Source organism: Podarcis pityusensis (assembly GCF_964106645.2).
Source record: "Podarcis pityusensis genome assembly, chromosome: 17".
Classification (NCBI taxonomy): domain Eukaryota; kingdom Metazoa; phylum Chordata; class Lepidosauria; order Squamata; family Lacertidae; genus Podarcis; species Podarcis pityusensis.
In genome coordinates, this window is record NC_138042.1 from 37,038,687 (window position 1) to 37,056,212 (window position 17,526).

At 43.9% G+C, this 17,526-nt stretch overlaps 2 protein-coding genes and 1 long non-coding RNA gene across 4 annotated transcripts; 2 read left to right on the forward strand and 1 right to left on the reverse strand.

Moving 5' to 3' along the window:
- Positions 1–1,052: 1,052 nt before the first annotated feature.
- On the reverse strand, positions 1,053–9,329 carry NANS (N-acetylneuraminate synthase). 2 transcript variants are annotated; one of them, XM_080986935.1, is made up of 6 exons: positions 9,149–9,329; positions 7,205–7,420; positions 5,168–5,267; positions 3,326–3,480; positions 2,725–2,991; positions 1,053–1,435 (listed from the first exon to the last, which is right to left on the reverse strand). In XM_080986935.1, the coding sequence occupies exons 1-6, from the start codon at positions 9,278–9,280 to the stop codon at positions 1,226–1,228; spliced, it is 1,080 nt and encodes a 359-aa protein (XP_080843061.1). In that variant the 5' UTR covers positions 9,281–9,329; the 3' UTR covers positions 1,053–1,225. The 2 variants fall into 2 exon arrangements, with proteins under 2 accessions (XP_080843061.1, XP_080843062.1); XM_080986936.1 differs by lacking the exon at positions 9,149–9,329 and adding an exon at positions 8,907–9,091.
- Positions 9,330–9,418: 89 nt separating this feature from the next.
- Positions 9,419–17,397, forward strand: LOC308466332. Its single transcript, XR_013980764.1, has 3 exons — positions 9,419–10,348; positions 10,845–10,912; positions 16,721–17,397. It is a non-coding gene; the product is annotated as an uncharacterized lncRNA (long non-coding RNA).
- Positions 14,623–16,577, forward strand: CCIN (calicin). The gene has a single exon (XM_080986854.1). The coding sequence runs from the start codon at positions 14,736–14,738 to the stop codon at positions 16,506–16,508; it is 1,773 nt and encodes a 590-aa protein (XP_080842980.1). The 5' UTR covers positions 14,623–14,735; the 3' UTR covers positions 16,509–16,577.
- Positions 17,398–17,526: the final 129 nt, after the last annotated feature.

The following is a 17,526-nucleotide window of genomic DNA, read 5'->3' on the forward strand; positions in this document are numbered from 1 at the left end:
GTCATGCCATCCAGCTTCCTGGATTTTGTGACAATGCAGTCTACATAAATCAGGCCTTATGTGCAAACAATCTATCCAAATGTGATGCCCAGTGCAGAGGGAAGCAGGAGCGATGCAAGTGAGCTGGTGCAATCCCAATACCACAACCTATGCATGGGGATTATGCTTAAAGCAAATTGAGCTCAAGTAAAAAAACAACCTTTATTTTAAGTGAAACACATTCCTTCTTATCAATAATAATAACAATAATTTATTATCAAGCTAAGGCAGAAGTGTGCAAGCCCCATTGCCTAACAGAAACATTTCTAGATTCATTAGAATGAATCGTGAACAGTCATGATCTGGAAAACCTTGAAAGTCTGACACTCCAACCTTAAGCATGCTTGCTCAGTAGTGCACCCACCCAAGTGCAGTGGGATTTTACTTCCAAATAAATAAAACTGTTATGTTTTCTCTCACAGAGCTCCATCTTACTAGCCTTCATGGTGTGGAGAAAGGTTGAAATGTTAAAGTCTACTAAATGCTCATGAATCTAAGTGGCAGCCCGATTTTAGACACATGATTTCTCCTGCTATGCTATCTTATAGGCTCTCCTGTCAGATGAATTGTTTCCTTTATCATTGCTGTCCCAAATTATATCCTAGAACTTCTTCATTGCCTTAATTCTACAACAGAATCGCCCAAAATCTGAATAGCTAAAACTGAAGGCACACAGCACACCTAGGCCCCAAAGATTTGTTTTGAGAAGTTTACACACCTAGTTGAGCACAGAGGAGATTCTTGTACAGTATATATCTTGGAGGTATTGCAAGTCACATAGCAATTTCTCGTTCTGCATTCTGAAAACATTACAAAAGGCCTGGAACACGCATGTCTTGTTAAATAGGCATTCACAAAAATTTAGAAGCATTCATTTGTTGGCGCTGATCCTGCCCACACAAATATATATAGTTTTCCAAAGCCCTGCACTACCTTTCAGAAAAGTTTCTCTGGGTGGGTTACTGTGTCATGGCTTAGCAAAAAGCTTTTCAGCAATAAAGAGAAACTAAAGATTCTTCAAGAAGTACTACACTGAATTGTATTGATATTTTAGCCTACCCACAAGAAAAAAATCATGTTGCGGTTCCCTTCCCCAAAACCCTTCATTTGAACTTCAGCACATTCTGGTTTTAGTATGTTACCACAGTGCTTCTTCCCAAGGTTCCATTAAAAAAAGAGTCACAAATTAGCATTTCACTTTTTTCACATGGTTTTCGATGGCATCTTCGACGATGGTTTCATCTTCACCAATATTTATCCTGACCTTCTTGCCAACCAAGTCAAAGATGTCTTCTGGCGGGTATCCTTTGGGTTCCCCCACTTTTACCGTGAGCATATCCAGCGTAAGTGTGGTACCTTCAGGAATCCGGACTTTGGCCACTACAGACTTTCCCAACTACAGAAAGATAAGTAGAAGGAGGTTATGTCTTGGGGTGGCGAGCCTGCGCTCTAGGTGCAGCTCCCAAGTGGTACATGCAGCAGCAGTTTGGGACACAGCTGCTCAGCAGCAGAGGGCTCATAGGTCTATGGCATAGGGCATGGTGTGCCTCCTGCTTGCCTGTCTTGTACTTGGGAGTGGCTGCCGAGACTATATTACACCGGACCTGAAAGACCTTCATTGGTTCCCAGTATGTTTCTGAGCACAATTCAAAGAGTTGGTGCTAACATTTAAAGCCCTAAACAGCCCTGGCCCAGTATTCCTGAAGGAGCATCTCCACCCTGGACACTGAGCTCCAGCACCGAGGGCCTTCTGGCGGTTCCCTCACTGTGAGAAGTGAAGTTACAGGGAACCAGACAGAGGGCCTTCTTGGTAGTGGCGCCTGCCCTGTGGAATGCCCTCCCATCAGATGTCAAGGAAATAAACAACTCTCTGACTTTTAGAAGACATCTGAAGGGAGCCCTGTTTAGGGAAGTTTTTAATGTTTGATGTTTTATCGTGTTTTAATATTCTGTTGGGAGCTGCTCAGAGTGGCTGGGGAATAAATAAATCATCATCATCATTGTACTATGCTGCTATTTCCCCCCTCTGATCTGGAAACAAGAGGTAAAAGAATAAGGGAGGCGTATATGCACTGCATCTAATACAGCCTTTGACAACTCAGTGACAGGGCATCTGCTTTTCGTGCAGAAGGTCACAGGTTCAATCCCAAGCAGCTCCAGTTACGTCTTACAGGGCCTATATTAAACACCCTTTAAATGCTCTCTCTGCTGCTCTCTTTTCAATCCATACCAAAAATACTGTACCTAAAAATACCTGCACCTAGAATTGAAGCTCTGGGGCCGCCAGGAGGCTGGAGGATGCATGGAGAAAGCAGCTGCTGCTGCGCTACCCCACACATCAGCTGATAGGCGGAGCAGCTGAGCCATGTAAACAAAGCACTGCTGCGCCTCCAGCTTCCTCCACCCTCACCTCCACCCTCCTCAGGCTTTGGGGACTCTCCAGCTCTCCTCCACCATTCTTTATTTCCTGGCAGCACATGCATATGTGGTCATGCGGGACTCAATTGCACATAAGTGGGGTGACACCTGTAGAAGGATTTCTTACAGTGGCAGGCAAGCGCTACAAAGCAATCTCTGTATTACCTTACTAGGATGGATGTGTATGAATACTGCTGCCACCGTCAGTAACCCAAGGTTAAGCAATCCAGAATAAGTGGGTCTTGCAGCACTCAATAATAAATTTACCTTTTCATTGCAAGCCACTTCACAGGACAGGAGCCGCTTGACTGGGGACCCCATGGCTTTCTCCACCATCCGGATGCTTCTCACTAGTTCCGCCAGTTCTTTTGGCTCCAGGGATGCTTGATGATCACTGCCTTTCCAGGTTTTGTCCAGTGTAATGTGGCGCTCGAGGACTTTTGCACCCATGGCAACTGCTGCAATGGAAATGGCTATCCCAGTCTCATGACCAGAGTAGCCAATAGGAATATCTGGGAAGACGGACTGATATTCCTAGAAGGATAGAAAAGTTGATGGTAAATACAAAGAAGAGGACAGTTAACCACCAACATTAGCTGTTACAAAATGCTATGAAATTTAGTTGTGCTTTATGTGCAACTTTCTTTGGCCAGAGTTTAGCACAGTCAAGGAGCTCTTAAGTCTGCTGAAGAAGAAGAAAAGGAATGAGGTTTAGGAAAATTAATTCTGTGCTGGGCTGAGGCCTCTCCTTAGAGTTGGAGCAAATTCCAAACTGCACTTGATCTGTCGTCTTGCTCAATTCATTGGTTCAGAAGGAAAATAAGGCACCTTAGGAGAATTGCCATGCCTTCCACCCCACCTCACTGACCGTTATGACACGAAGGTTGACATCTTCAGACTGAAGAGGGTAAGCACTGGTGCACTGAAGAAAACAGAAGTTCGGGTTAATGGCTTTCACCAGCTTGTAAACTTGTTGCATTGTGTTCATTGACTGCATCCCACTCGAAATCACCATCGGGCGACCTAGAAGGGAAGGTCACCGAGAGCATTTTGTAACTCCAACATTCTGTCTCCTACAGCTACATTATACAAATTGGTCAATTACTTGACAATTAGTTTTTATCTGCCTATAAACTGGATGGATTGATACCAACCCACTTATTCATAGCCCACCTATGCCATTTCTGCAGCTGGTGCACACAAATTAATTTGTCTCTAGGCCTTTACTTGGTTCTCAGGACTCCACTCAAGCCATGCCCCTCCAGAACACACCCCTCGCTGGCCCTCCTTGATATCCTGAGTGCTTTTTGCTTAGCTGGAATGTGTCCTTTAACTGGTATAAAGCCTAAGGGTTGGCAGAAATCACTGATTCTGCCTGTAAATTTCATCCACTTTGGCCATAAGGGGGAAAGTTGCAGCCATTTTTATACTCCCCATTTAATGAATGGGGAACACAGTTTTGTTTCATACAAAGCACCCCACAACCCAGAGCAGATTTAAAGTGGAGAGAGCACAGAGCAACTGAGACAGGTCAGATGTTTTTAAAACACAGATAAACAACAAATCTTGGGGCCTGTACACCCTCCCTATTTATAGGCCGCTTTTCTGAGCAAAGCTCCTCCAAGGAACCTACATGATTAAAAAAAATAACCTGAAATGCAACAGATTACTATAGATAGTAATAATAGTAATATTATTACTATTATTACTAATTATCTATAGCAACAATTACTATAGATACTTCAATACTAAAAAAGCTAGATATACTAATAAACCAGTCCAGAACATAAAATCCAGTTTTGTACTTCACAGATAGGTATATAAAAAGTCATGTAAGGAACCTGAAACATATCTGCAGAGTCTTTCTAAGAGACTGGAGTGCAGTGATCCTTCAGAGGTTGACCGACAATGAATTCCAGAGTTGTGAGGCCACCACTGAAAAGTCCCTCTTCCTCATAGGAGGTAAGGACGAAACCATGACTACAGTTGAAAATGGCAGTCCTCCTCTACCCATCCATCATTAATGGGAATGTGGGAGAAGAATGTAGAACATTTCTACTAGACATTATGGATGCAGATGAAAGAACTATTGTCATTTTTTATGCTAGCTGATATTTACAATTGTATCTAATTTGGATATACAGTGGTACCTCAGGTTACATACATTTCAGGTTACATATGCTTCAGGTTACAGACTCTGCTAACCCAGAAATAGTACCTCGGGTTAAGAACTTTGTTTCAGGATGAGAACAGAAATTGTTCTCCGGCGGCACAGCAGCAGCAGGAGGCCCCATTAGCTAAAGTGATGCTTCAGGTTAAGAACAGTTTCAGGTTAAGAACGGACCTCCAGAACGAATTAAGTACTTAACCCGAGGTACTACTGTTCAGTTCTACCTCCGCTTACGTATCCCTCTGCTTACGTAAATTTCAAGATACGTAAGTGGCAAACCCGGAAGCATATTTCGGGTTTTTGCCGCACACGCATGTGCAGAATCGCTCTACTGCTGCTTGTGCATGCACAGAAGCGGTCTCTCCAGTTGCAAAAACCTTGGGATCCGGCCGGACCTCTGGAACAGATCCCGTCCACAACCGGAGGTACCACTGTAATAAGGCAGGGTGCTCTATCAAATTCATACATTCTCTCATTAGATGTGATACCATTAGGAGAGTAGAAACAGTAGCTATATTAAGCGAGTTATTAGCAAATCACCTTTTTTGGCTGTCTTTTCCAAGTATGGGAAATTGTTAGTGTCTCCTGATCCGACTTTAAAAAATGGAACATCCAGATCATGCAGAAACTCTACAGCCATCTGTGAAGAAATACTTTTTTTTAAAAAAGAACACAAAGATTCCTAACATTCTACCTGTCAAATAAAGACACTGTAGCTGGATGAATGTGCCTCCTTTCCCAGAAACATACAGCAGAACAGCACATGGCTATGCTCATACACAAGGAATACAAATAAAAACTAGAGTTGATGGAAACCCAAACATACAGAACAGAGTGACTAACAATAGCCTGGGGGTCAAATGCAGCTTTCCAAGCTTCTCTATCTGGCCCTCAGGACTCTCGGTGTTGCACTCTTTTTTTGGTAATATTGTCTGTGGCTGGAATGTATCCTTTAATTCTAATTATGCTTCTTGCTTGGCTGGATGGAAGGGTTGGGGATGAGTATGTGCAGAAACTAGCCTACTGTGCAAGGGCAAAATCTGCATCCGTTGCTCCGCCTACAACTGACATGTGGCCCCTGGAATGTTGTCCAGGAGGGAATGTCCTTGGGCTGAATAAGGCTCCTCCCAACCCCACACATCAGCAATGAAGGAGGATGCAGATCTGCCTCAGAGTATTTGTCAATGCCACTGATTCTACCTGGATATAACCAACCCTGAATCAGACACCTTAGGTCCACCAAGCAGACAGTCTAGCTCAGTTGGTTAGAGCATGGTGCTGATAACACCAAGGTTGCAGGTTCGATCCCCTTATGGGATAGCTGTATATTCCTGCATTGCAATGGGTTGGATTAAATCATCCTCAGGGTCCTTTTCAATTCTACAGTTCTGTGAGGATGTACCATAATATCCGTATCCTGTTAGCATTTCTGAAGGCAAAGTGCTGCATACTGGAAACTGGTTACCTCAAACCCAGTGGCCTCAGAGACTTGCTGTCAGACCCCCGACACAGTGCTTGATATAAAAAATCTCAACATTTTATGCACCTCAGCTGCTTTAACTTGAGCCGAGAGACACAGGCAAAGGACTCCCCCTCCACCTACCCCACCCCTAATGTGAACCTCAGCAGAGGCCTTGGCACAGCTCTCCCTTTAGGCACCTCAGGCTCTCCTCATCCCTGACCAATGATTGATGGCTGAGACTAATGGAAGCTGAAGCCCATAAACAACTGGAGGGCAGCAGACTGACTGCCTCCGAGGGAAGTGAATCATGAATTGTCATGTTTTGAGTTTCTTTGAACAAAGCATTAAAACTATACTAAGTATGCTTTATTTTTCTCCTTATTTAAATATTTCAGCTTCTCTGCTTTCTTAAAAGTTCCCCCAGTGTGCAAAAGTAGATCAGCTGAAATACATGTGGAAAATAAATGATTTGTAATGAATGATTTGTATATGACTAAATGATTTGTAATGACCTTGTTAGTTTTTCTTGTGAAATGCATGCCAACTCAACTTCAGAACAATATTCAACCATTTACTTGTTTTGCTTTATTGTAATCATAAGTGATTACAAAAAAGGAAGTCCAGTAAAGATGCTAAATCTGAATTCCATCAGCAAAGCACTTACGGATTCAAAATTTCCAAAAAACCCACCAGTACATACATTCCGCAATGGAAATTTCAGCAGGTTTGACTTCTGCGTTCAGTGTTACAGTCAAGGGACAAGACACTATTCACCACAGAGGATCCCTCTGGGGGAATCGGCAACCCTTATGCAGGGACCATGGTCAGACACTGGAAAACACATGTGATTTTTACATCTATACTGAAAAGGTTGCAACTAGATAGAAGACACTTCTCTAAAAATACTGGTGCTAGCTCTTTTCCTAACCTGCTGAAGGTGGACCAAGGACAGTTTTGAAATTCTGGTTCCCTGTGTATCCTGCGTACTTAGGGGTTGTTGGGTTTTGAAATTCTGGTTCCCTGTGTTCCCTGCGTACTATGGGATTGTTCACCAAGTTGCGGGTAATGTCAGATGTGGCAGCTCCTTCTTAAAACAAAACCAACATCTCACTTACTTCATCCATGCCTGATGCTGTGAAGAAAATGCCAATCTCCTTTGCGTATCGCTGCAACTCTCGATACTGATCATGGCTGAACTCCAGGTGGCGCTTGTGCTCTCCATAAGTTTTCCCCCAAGAGTGTTTGGAAGTGTACGGCCTCTCCAAGGCTCGCTTATTGAATTTGTGCTCTAGTTCACTTTTCTGAAACTTGGCACAATCTGCTCCGCATTCCTAAAAAGACACAAGCATTACAATAGTTCTTCAAGGTCACTGAACATGCCCATCTCAGTCCTGGGCATGCACACCGCTTGAACTGACCATGCCAATGCAAATTTAAAAAATATTGAAGAGTCCTTTCTGAGACACCTTAAGGACATAGGCTACATACACACCATTTAAAGACTTTTGGGACCGGAGATTACCTCTCACACACTTACAGTTCTTTTGGGGGAAATAATCTGCCGTAATGTATCGTGTGTACGCAACCTAGTAAGTTTACTGTGGAATAAGCTCTGTGGACTTTGTCAGATGTACACTGCGCTAAACAGCCACTGAAACAAAGGAAAGGTCAGCAAATAGACTCCTCTTTCTATTTCAGATTAGGCTCTTGCAGACTAACGAACCCAACTGATGAACCATTTAAGGTCAACGATGGTACCAGTTCCCAATTCTAATCACATAGGAATTCAACGTTGTGCTTTTCTGATCATTCCATCAGCGCATCCTCCAACAGGACGCATTATAACAGAACTTTAGCTCCATATGCAAGGGCTGTAGCTCAGTGACATAGTTGAATGGCTGAAAAGGGAACTAAGCCCAGATGCCACTACACAAGAATGGCTCTATACTCCGCCTCCACAATTGGAAGAAGTAATACTTCTGAATACCAGTGGCTGGAATCCACAGGAAGGGGAAATGCTCTGGTCCTACTTGCCAGTTTCACACAGGAACCTGGTCAGAACATCCTGTGAGAACAGGATGTTGAACAAAATGGGCCACTGGCCTCATTTAGCAGGCTCATCATACGCTCTTGTTTCTCAGCCAAATCTCACAGGATTGACGCTCACAGTTGGGTCTGATGAAACCCGGAGCTCCTTGGAAGGAAGGATAAGGTGGAAATATCATAAAACGATCTCAGGAGGGGGTTTTTAAAGAGCTAAAATCCAAGTGCCCCTTGATAACTGGTTTGTGGTTTACAATCTCCCAATTCTCATCATTTACACATTACCTTTACAAACCTTAAGTGCCAAACATCCCCATCACCCTTTCCCACTCCAAACTTTTCTCCCCCTCAGACCTCTTGAACATTGATGAGGGGCTTGACGGACCACATAACAGTTTTCCCTTTCTGTGGCAACAACTGCAACGTCCTGTACTAGATCCCGCATGATTTCTAATTGTCTTTTTTAACTGAGCTGCTGTGGTGCAGCTGCATGAGGCTCATGGGTCACTGGACCACAGTTTGTGACTGTTATCACGACTATTTTATCATTATGTTGTCTATTATTATGCTCTCTAAAGGTAAAGGGACCCCTGACCGTTAGGTCCAGTCCCGAACAATTCCTGTTTATGTTGCAATCATAATGTCTGTAAATTATGTTCCTAACGTTGTGCAGCACCCCAAGATGTTTGGTTAAAGGGTGGTAATATAAATCAAATAAGTAATAATAAAATTCTTGACAGCTCCCATTTTTTATTTACCTGACAGTCCCCCCACCTGACAGTAAGTTGCTTCCCTGAGTATCATTAATTAGCCATTATTGTTTGGTTATCTCCCCTCTCCCACATGCAGCTTCTATCCATGATACCCGAGAAAACACCGAGAACAGGCAGCAACCCGCCAGCCACCTCCGCTCTGCTCCCGTTCCCCATCCTCCCGCCTCTCGCCCCTCAGCCCAACTGACCCAGCCTCGACACCCACCACTTTGCCACCCCCGTTGGCCACGCCCACCTCCCCACCTTAGCCACTCGGATCATCCGCTTGGCGGTCTCCAGGTCCCCCTGATGGTTCTGGCCAATCTCCGCGATAATGAAGCAGGGGTGGTCCCCGCCGATTGGCCGGCCCGGGCACAGTTCGAACTGCAGCGGCATCGCGGCGACCGTTGGTTGAGCGACGGGGGGGGGGGCGGGTGGAGAGCGCAGAAAAACGGCAAGCGCGCGCGCTCCAGGCACGGACCCAACAGGCAGAGACGCTTCCTCGGCTTCGCCCGTCGCGCCTGCGTAGAGGGGGAGGAAGCATGCGCCACGTATCCGCCAATGACAGCGGGGACAGTCGGCGCCCGCCCCCCACCTCCACGTCCAATCGCACGAATCCTATCCGAGGCAGCCCAGCCAATCGAAGTCCGACACAGCTACTGGCATAAGCCGGGTGGTGGCAGGCTTGCTCTGTGGCAGCAACGTGGGGACTCCAGGGGGCGTTGGACTACAACTCCCGTCATTCCTAGCTAGCGTAGCCCGCAGCTAGGGATGATGGGAGTTGTAGTTGAAGAACAGCTGGCTGCTCTACAGCCTTGGCCCTGAGGCACAAGGAAGAGGAAGCTTGCCCAGTCTAGAAAATGGCTCTTGGTTAGCCGTGACTCATGAGGGCTGTACTAGGCTAACGCCCTTTTGAAGACTATTTTCCTGATAGGTGCCAAATACCTCATAGATTAGGCTCATGGCATGGAGTTTTTATTGGTGGGAGCAGCTGTCGTTGTCCTTCTCGGCCTTCAAAGCTTTATTGCTTTACAATAAAGAGCAAACGCCAGAATATGCCAATCTCCAATCACGTTGGATTGGAGTTTACTCGGAAATAATTCATATTTACTGCTAAAACAGCATCCCAGACAACCCCTTATTGGGCATATTAATGTCCAGTTCGGGCACGCAGACGACTGCAGCCCCACCTTGGCAATACCAGGCGTACTTACTCGGAAGAAGCCTCCTTATAATAATAATAATTATTATTTATTATTTATACCCCACCCATCTGGCTGGGTTTCCCCAGCCACTCTGGGCGGCTTCCAACAAAACACTAAAATACAATAACCTATTAAACAGTAAAAGCTTCCGGGCATATTGACTGTGTTCAGATCTATGTACACCTGCATGGAAATGGCTGTGCAATTTCTTAACGGCATCTACTCAAGTCCTATTGAATTCAGTGGGGTTTATTCCCAGGTAAGCGCATTGCAGGCCTTATTTTCTTTGGAACCGCATAGGACTTACTTATGAGTGACTGGAAAACAGCAGTGCATAATTCCGCTTGGTCAACCACATTGTGATTTCTAGAGTTGGGTAACTTACTAAGTGCCGCACCCATTTCCTCTGGCCTGAAAAGAGAATGGGCACAGAAACTCAGGAAGATTTCTATATCCTTCATACTTAACACTGGTGTGGAAAGCACATAATCTCTTTGTTGCTATTACCATTCTCAAAATCGCTTGGGGGGGGGCGGGACACGAGGAAATGTCAGTGTTTGGAAATAACCTTTAGACTACCTGACATTTCAGGTGTGGTGGGAGAGGAAGTTTGCAGGTTTATATGTGTCATATTTGTTTGGGTATGTAACAGGGTTGTGAAACTATTCAAGCATTGTATTTTTAGTTCACCTTGTATTGAGTTTTAGAACCATATGCATGGAAATGCAAACTTTTCCTGTTCCTTTCCTCTCCAGGCTTATCCCTCCTGTCTGCAACTCAACCATACAGTTTACAGTTACACAGCAGAGAAATAAAGTTTCTGGTAAATACAATATACTCAACTGTATAATATATAAGTGGAAACTACAACAAAATGTTGCAATATATCTTCATTCCCTAACAGGGATGCTACTGTTTAGGGTTCCAGTGAGCCTCCTTTAGTCTGGAATACTAAGAATGAGGGGCTTAAGAAAGCCAATTCACCCTCTACAGTTTTCCATTATTCTTTCCCAATTGATGATCAAATTCCTTATCTATTTGGGCTTCAATGAGTTAACCCCTTTTACCTGCTTTTTTACAGCTAGAGTTCTCCCACACATGCTGATACCTCTCTCTTGTTTCAGCTCCATTTATGTTGGCACATGCCACTGAGCTTGCTTGATGATTGATAACTTTACCACCCGATAAGGCACAATACTGCTAACAAGAAAAGCATAAAGTTCCAGCAAACTACCCCACTTTTTAAAAAAATTCTTCCCATTTGTCGCTGCTTACAAATCATCCTGTCACGCACCACTTATTTTGCCTCCTGTAATGTTCAGGTGAAACATCAAAGCTCTACCTGTCAGTGGCAGAAACCAGGTGTTGCTATTTGAAGGTGTGGGAACCAACAATGTTTAAGAACAAGCTTCAGAGTCAATACAAAACAATTATTGTAGCCTGCTATGTCACCTGGGATGAGCTTCATGTGCCAGAGACAACCTGTTTGAGTTGCATAGGTGTGGTAATATTTGACCAGATAGAGTTACAGCCATTTAATACCACAAGGGGCTTTAGAACTGCAAACCTAAATATATTTATCTGGCTGTAAATTTACCTAAATTCAATGGCACTTCATTTTAAGCTGTCCTTGATTAACCCTGGGAGGCAGGTTAGGCTGAGAGACTGACTGGTCAAAGGTTACTCAGTGAGTAACTTCATAGTCAAGTGGGTCAAAGGTTACTCAGTGACTACTTCATAGTCAAGTGGGACTGGAACCGTGGTCTCCCAGTTTCTAGTCCCAATCAAGCTACTCTATAAGCCTCACCTACAGAGTTCTGCAGAGCTCACAGTTATGAATGACAGTGAAGCAGTGCCAGTAAAAAGTTGCCTGTTCCTGTCTTTCTGGCATTAAAGTGATGGGAAGTTTCACCAACCACATTTGTGGTTTTTTAAGTGGCAGTCTTAACTTGAATGTGTTAAACAGAAGCAGATGGATATGGCTTAGCAGTGGGGTGAAAAGAGGCAAAGGCAAAGCTCCTTTATCCTGAATAATTTCACAGCTTTTATCATGCATGCAAATCAAGTTGCACACCTTTCAAAATGTTCTCTTTCATAGATGTAAGAGTACAGGAGGCTTTTCCTCATTTGCATCTGTTCATCTTTCTTCCAATTTTCTTCAATAATATGATCATGATTTTTTTAGAGTTTAAGACGGTATTCTAAATCCCTGTACCTGAAGTAGGGTTGCCAGTAAGTTTATTTTTATACTAACGTTTGCTCCTGTACCTTTTTAACGACATATTGATTTACAGTTAGCAAATGCTAACATTGATTTCTAAGCTGTTTAAGCTTAACTTGCTGACTTTTACAGATCAAGCTGCTATTAAATACACAGGAGCAACACCATTCTTTTTCTGGTCAGTTGTCAGTGCTATCCTATGATAATACCTATATTCCAAACAGAATTGCACTCTGTCCCTTTTATGCAAATGTCAAACACTGTTATTAATTGCCCAATTGTTAAAGGGCAGATTACACAGTTGTGACAAGAAACTGAGAACATCTGGAGGATGAGTCAACCACCCTTCCTCCTACAGCATTTTTAATTCAGCCTGCAGGGAAACTAGAAGCTGAAGCACTGCCTAGAGCATAAAGCAAAAAGAAGTTGTTTCAGAGAAAGAGAAAATGCTGAGGTTGGAATGCTATGCACACTTTACAGGCAGTCAATCCCATTCAAATTAAGATGATGTGCATTAATTTCCAAGTAACCATGCATCAGATCAGCTGCATATAATGTTCTATATGGGAAAAGGTAACCAAAATAATCAAAGGATTATAGCCCCTCTCCTGCTAGAATCATCAAGTGTTGGAGGCCTTTTAGGTTAGAAAAAGACAGCTGAGAAATGGTAATATGGTGTTTATAACATTTGAATGGCACAGTGTCGCAAGACACTTAGCACCTTCTTGTATAGATTTGCGGCACAGCAATGAGGAGAGTGAGGGACACGGGTGGCACTGTGGTCTAAATCACTGAGCCTAGGGCTTGCCAATCGGAAGGTCGGCAGTTCTGTCCCAGCTCCTGCCAACCTAGCAGTTTGAAAGCATGTCAAAGTGCAAGTAGATAAATAGGTACTGCTCCAGCGGGAAGGTAAATGGCGTTTCCGTGCACTGCTCTGGCTTCGCCAGAAGCAGCTTAGTCATGCTGGCCACATGATGCGGACAAACGTTGGCTCCCTCGACTAGTAAAGTGAGATGAGTGCCACAACCCCAGAGTCCTTTGCAACTAGACTTAACTGTCAGGGCTCCTTTACCTTCATAAAATAAGGATAGTGCAGAACTGTGGCCTGGAGTGGCTGACCAGGTTTCTGAAGAGATGGGCCTAGCATTATCTCCCAGGGCCAGGCACCACCTCAGCTTGTGGGAACAGTTCTGCTCATCTTGACAGACCGTGTGCTATACATTTTTTGCTAGTAAAGCTTGCTGGGTGGGTATAAAAAGTTGTTGGGATATTTTCTTTTCTTTCTTATCTCCACTGCTGGGCATCACTTCATTTTTCAATTAGGAGAAGAGACTTAAGTAAGGGTGGGGAGGAATTTTTCTTTCTTCATTTTTACCCACTCCCCGAAGCAAAACTATAAAGTCATTCTTAAAGTATGGTTTGCAGTAGCTACAGCCGCTGAGAATTCCAAGAGAATTAACAGGGTTGCAAAGCAAATAAACTCGAACCTTTGACAAGTGTATCTTGTACAGTTAATTGTATATAACATTAGTTCACCAGTGACCCAAAGTGGATCATACATTAAATGCATATGGGCACTTCCAGGGTATCCAATTTTTCTTGTTAAAATAGCAGCCATGGCAGTGGCGATGGAGGAATCAGAATCATGACATGTGGGAAGAGAGTTAGAGAGTTAAACCTTAAGCACCCACAGTTCTTATCAGCCCCCCTATGGTTGCTATTTAAATAAGAAAATAATACATATTGAACATATAATCTTGTTTGGCCCTCTTTGTGAAAAACTAGTGAGCTGGCCATTAAGCACAAGCAAAGCAACACCCCTTCACAGTCCCATGGCACCCTGTTGCTGGTTCACCTTACCACAAGCCAACTCTTACTATCCATTTTAAGGCCTTTCTCCAAATCCTATGTATGACATGCTGAAACCAAGTCATATCAGTGGAATGTTTGCCCTATCACGGCATTATCAAAATACAGATACCCAAATCTAGTTCCACTTTGGGGAACAGAATGCTCTCTTTTTTAGAACATACACGGTGGAACCTAATAAATTAAGTGGGAATGTATTCCTATTTGACATCACCACAGCATTTAACTATAACCTAACATTTCCTTGGGAAGAGTCTAACATGTAACCTTTCAATACAAACAGACTCTAGATAGTATAGGTGAAGCCACCTCACCTCCAATCAATGGAACCTCTTTCTTTTTGGATCGGGTTTAGCTGAAGTGACTGATATTCTCTTGGTACAAAAGGGACAATTTGAAAAGACTCTTGTCAACACATGTCACAGATAATTGTGACCTAGCAGCTTTATTTGATGACATCACTCCTTGTACCCAGACTAGGGTCTTCAACAACTGGGCAAAGAGTCCTCTACGCTTATACCATCTTCCTTAATTCCAGACAAGCCTGGCCCCAAAAATGAGGATGCAGTTTACAGAAAAGAACCACAACAGTTTTATGATGCAGGCCCTCAACAAACAGAGAAAGAACCGGGAGTTTTGTGATGTGGCCCTCAGTGTGGATCAGAAAGTCTTCTATGCCCACCTCAATGTTTTAGCAGCCATGTCCTCCCATATTAGGAATCTGATATCCAGCAATGACATGAAAGCAGATGATGAACTCTTTATCATCATTGATGCCAAGTTCCTGAGCTCCGAGTTGGTGGAGCAATTGCTTGACTACTTCTATACTGGGAAGATTGTAATTTCTGAGAAGAACGTGGAGGACCTGCTGAAGGGAGCCAAGTATTTCAGTTCCCCATCTCTAAAGAGCCACTGTTCTGACTTCCTCTTTCGGTCCCTTAAGAAGAACAACTGCCTCTACTACATGCTCCTGGCCACCTCATATGATATGAAAGATGTGGCAAATGCTGCTTATGATGGTATACGAGACAACTTCAACTACTGGGCAGGCCCTGGAATAACAGACTTCATGCACTGCCCCCCTAATGTCTTCAGCAGGCTCCTTAAAGATGAACATCTTCATGTACAAAACGAGGACCAGACTCTCTCAACCCTCCTCCAGTGGGTGAAATACAGAAAGGCTGAAAGGGAGAAATATTTTAAGAAGTATTTTACCTACATTCATTTATCCGCTGTCTCCACCAGTATGCTTCTGTCCACTTGCCGTGAAGTGTTACTCTTTGCAGACCACACTGGTCCCCTTTCCCGGATAGAGAGCACTTTGAGTGATCGTAAAAAGGGCAATCCTCAAAGCCTGATGCTTCAACAAAGGAAAGGGGCGTTAATGGACTCTGTGGTGATCTTAGGAGGGCAAAAAGAGCAGGGTAAGTTCAACAGTGGGGTTTTCGCTTATATCATTGGAGAGAACATCTGGCTAAAGCTGACAGAGATGCCTTACAAAGCAGCTGCTCTCAGTGCAACATCGCTAGGGAGATACATTTATGTTTCTGGAGGAACAACAGAGCAGATCTCTGGCTTGAAAACAGCTTGGAAGTATGATATAGATACTAACTCCTGGATCAAACTTCCGGATCTGCCCATAGGTTTGGTCTTCCACACCATGGTGACTTGTGGGGGGGCAGTGTACTCTGTAGGAGGAAGCACGGCCCCAAGGAAGTACATTTCAAGTATCTACAAGTACGACGAAGGGAAAGAGAAGTGGATTCTTGCTGGAAAGATGAGTATTCCTATGGATGCAACTGCATTGATCACCAAGGGAGACAAGACTATTTACATTGTGACAGGAAGGTGCTTGGTGAATGGGCGCTTCTCCCGAGTAGGTGTGCTGGACTGCTTTGACACTCAGACTAAGAATGTGGTGCAGTACATCACGTTTCCCATTCAGTTCAATCACAAGCCCTTGCTGTCCTTTCCTCAGGAGAATGTCTTGAGCATACAGAGCCACAAAGAGAGTCTGGAAATAAACCTGCAGAAGATCAAAATGAGCAAATCCACAAAACTTGTCCCACTCTTGCCAAATAACTACAGCTTGGATCTTTCACATGCAGTGTGCTCAATTGGGGATAACAAGGTGTTTGTGTGTGGTGGCCTGATCTGCCCAGGTGACACACGTCCAGAGGAGTATGCCATCAACCGGCATGCATATATGTTAGATCAAAGTCTAGGGGAATGGAGGATTTTGGCTCAGCCTCCAGAAGCTCTGGATTGCCCTGCTTGCTGTACAGCTAAGTTGCCATGCAAGATTCTCCAAAAAACTGTAGTCAATTAATAAGGGAAGACAAAAACAAACCAGAATTTCTAGCAATAAAGAATGACTGAATTGTAAATCACAGGTAAACACCGGGTTCTTCCCTTCGTCTCTTTATCATGTACTTTGTTCAGCAGTGTAACTAGGGTGGGCAGAACCAACCAAGACAGGGGCACAAATGGGTCATGTATTGATAGTTTAAAAGGTAAGATTGTGTCATGTTTTCTTTTCAGCATGGAATACTTAAGCATGTTTTCAAAATGGTAGATGGAAAGCCAGAATCCAGCTTGCTCTGAGGCCAGGCCAGCCCGAGAGCCACCACTGCAGTTCCTCCTTGGGCTTTGTGCCTGGAGCCTAAGGACCTCTAGCTACTGATTGCCACCAGCTGGGGAGAAAAGCAAAGAAATGTGATGTTGGATTGCAGCGACCAGCACAGCAGCTTCTGGGAAGAAACACTCATCTGACCAGTGGGACTTTGGAATTGCAGCAGCATCAGCTTCTAAAGTTCACAACTATTTTTAACTATCTTGCTGCTGGTTTTTCGGGTGGCAGCAGCAACAGAGAATTAGGGGCCTAAAAATGACTAGTTATGGCACTGACGTATATGGTTCTGTAGCACTAAGGCAGCCTGTGCTCTGTATATAACCAGGGGTGGGTGCCTGTCTGCTTGTTCTCGCCTGCTTCTTACCCCTTAGGAAGAACAGTCTACTTCCTGAGGAACTAGAAAACGCACAGAATTTTAAAGAGGAAGAGATGTTACTCTCACTAATGCAATGTTATGATTCTTTGATCTTGTGACTCCAATGTGAGTTTGTTGACAAAACCTTAAAGAAGGCCTAAGCCCTGCTTTAGATTCCATCTTTGTTACCGGATGGACACAGTTGGAAAAAATAAAAGCCCTCTGCCAGTTCTCTTCCTCAAGCAGCTCTTTTGACATTTACAAATTGCCTCTGGACCTCAAAGGAAGAAAATGGGTGTTATCAGTGCCATAGACTTCAATTGGTTTAATAGTAATGATCTTACCCATAGGGCCCCCGAT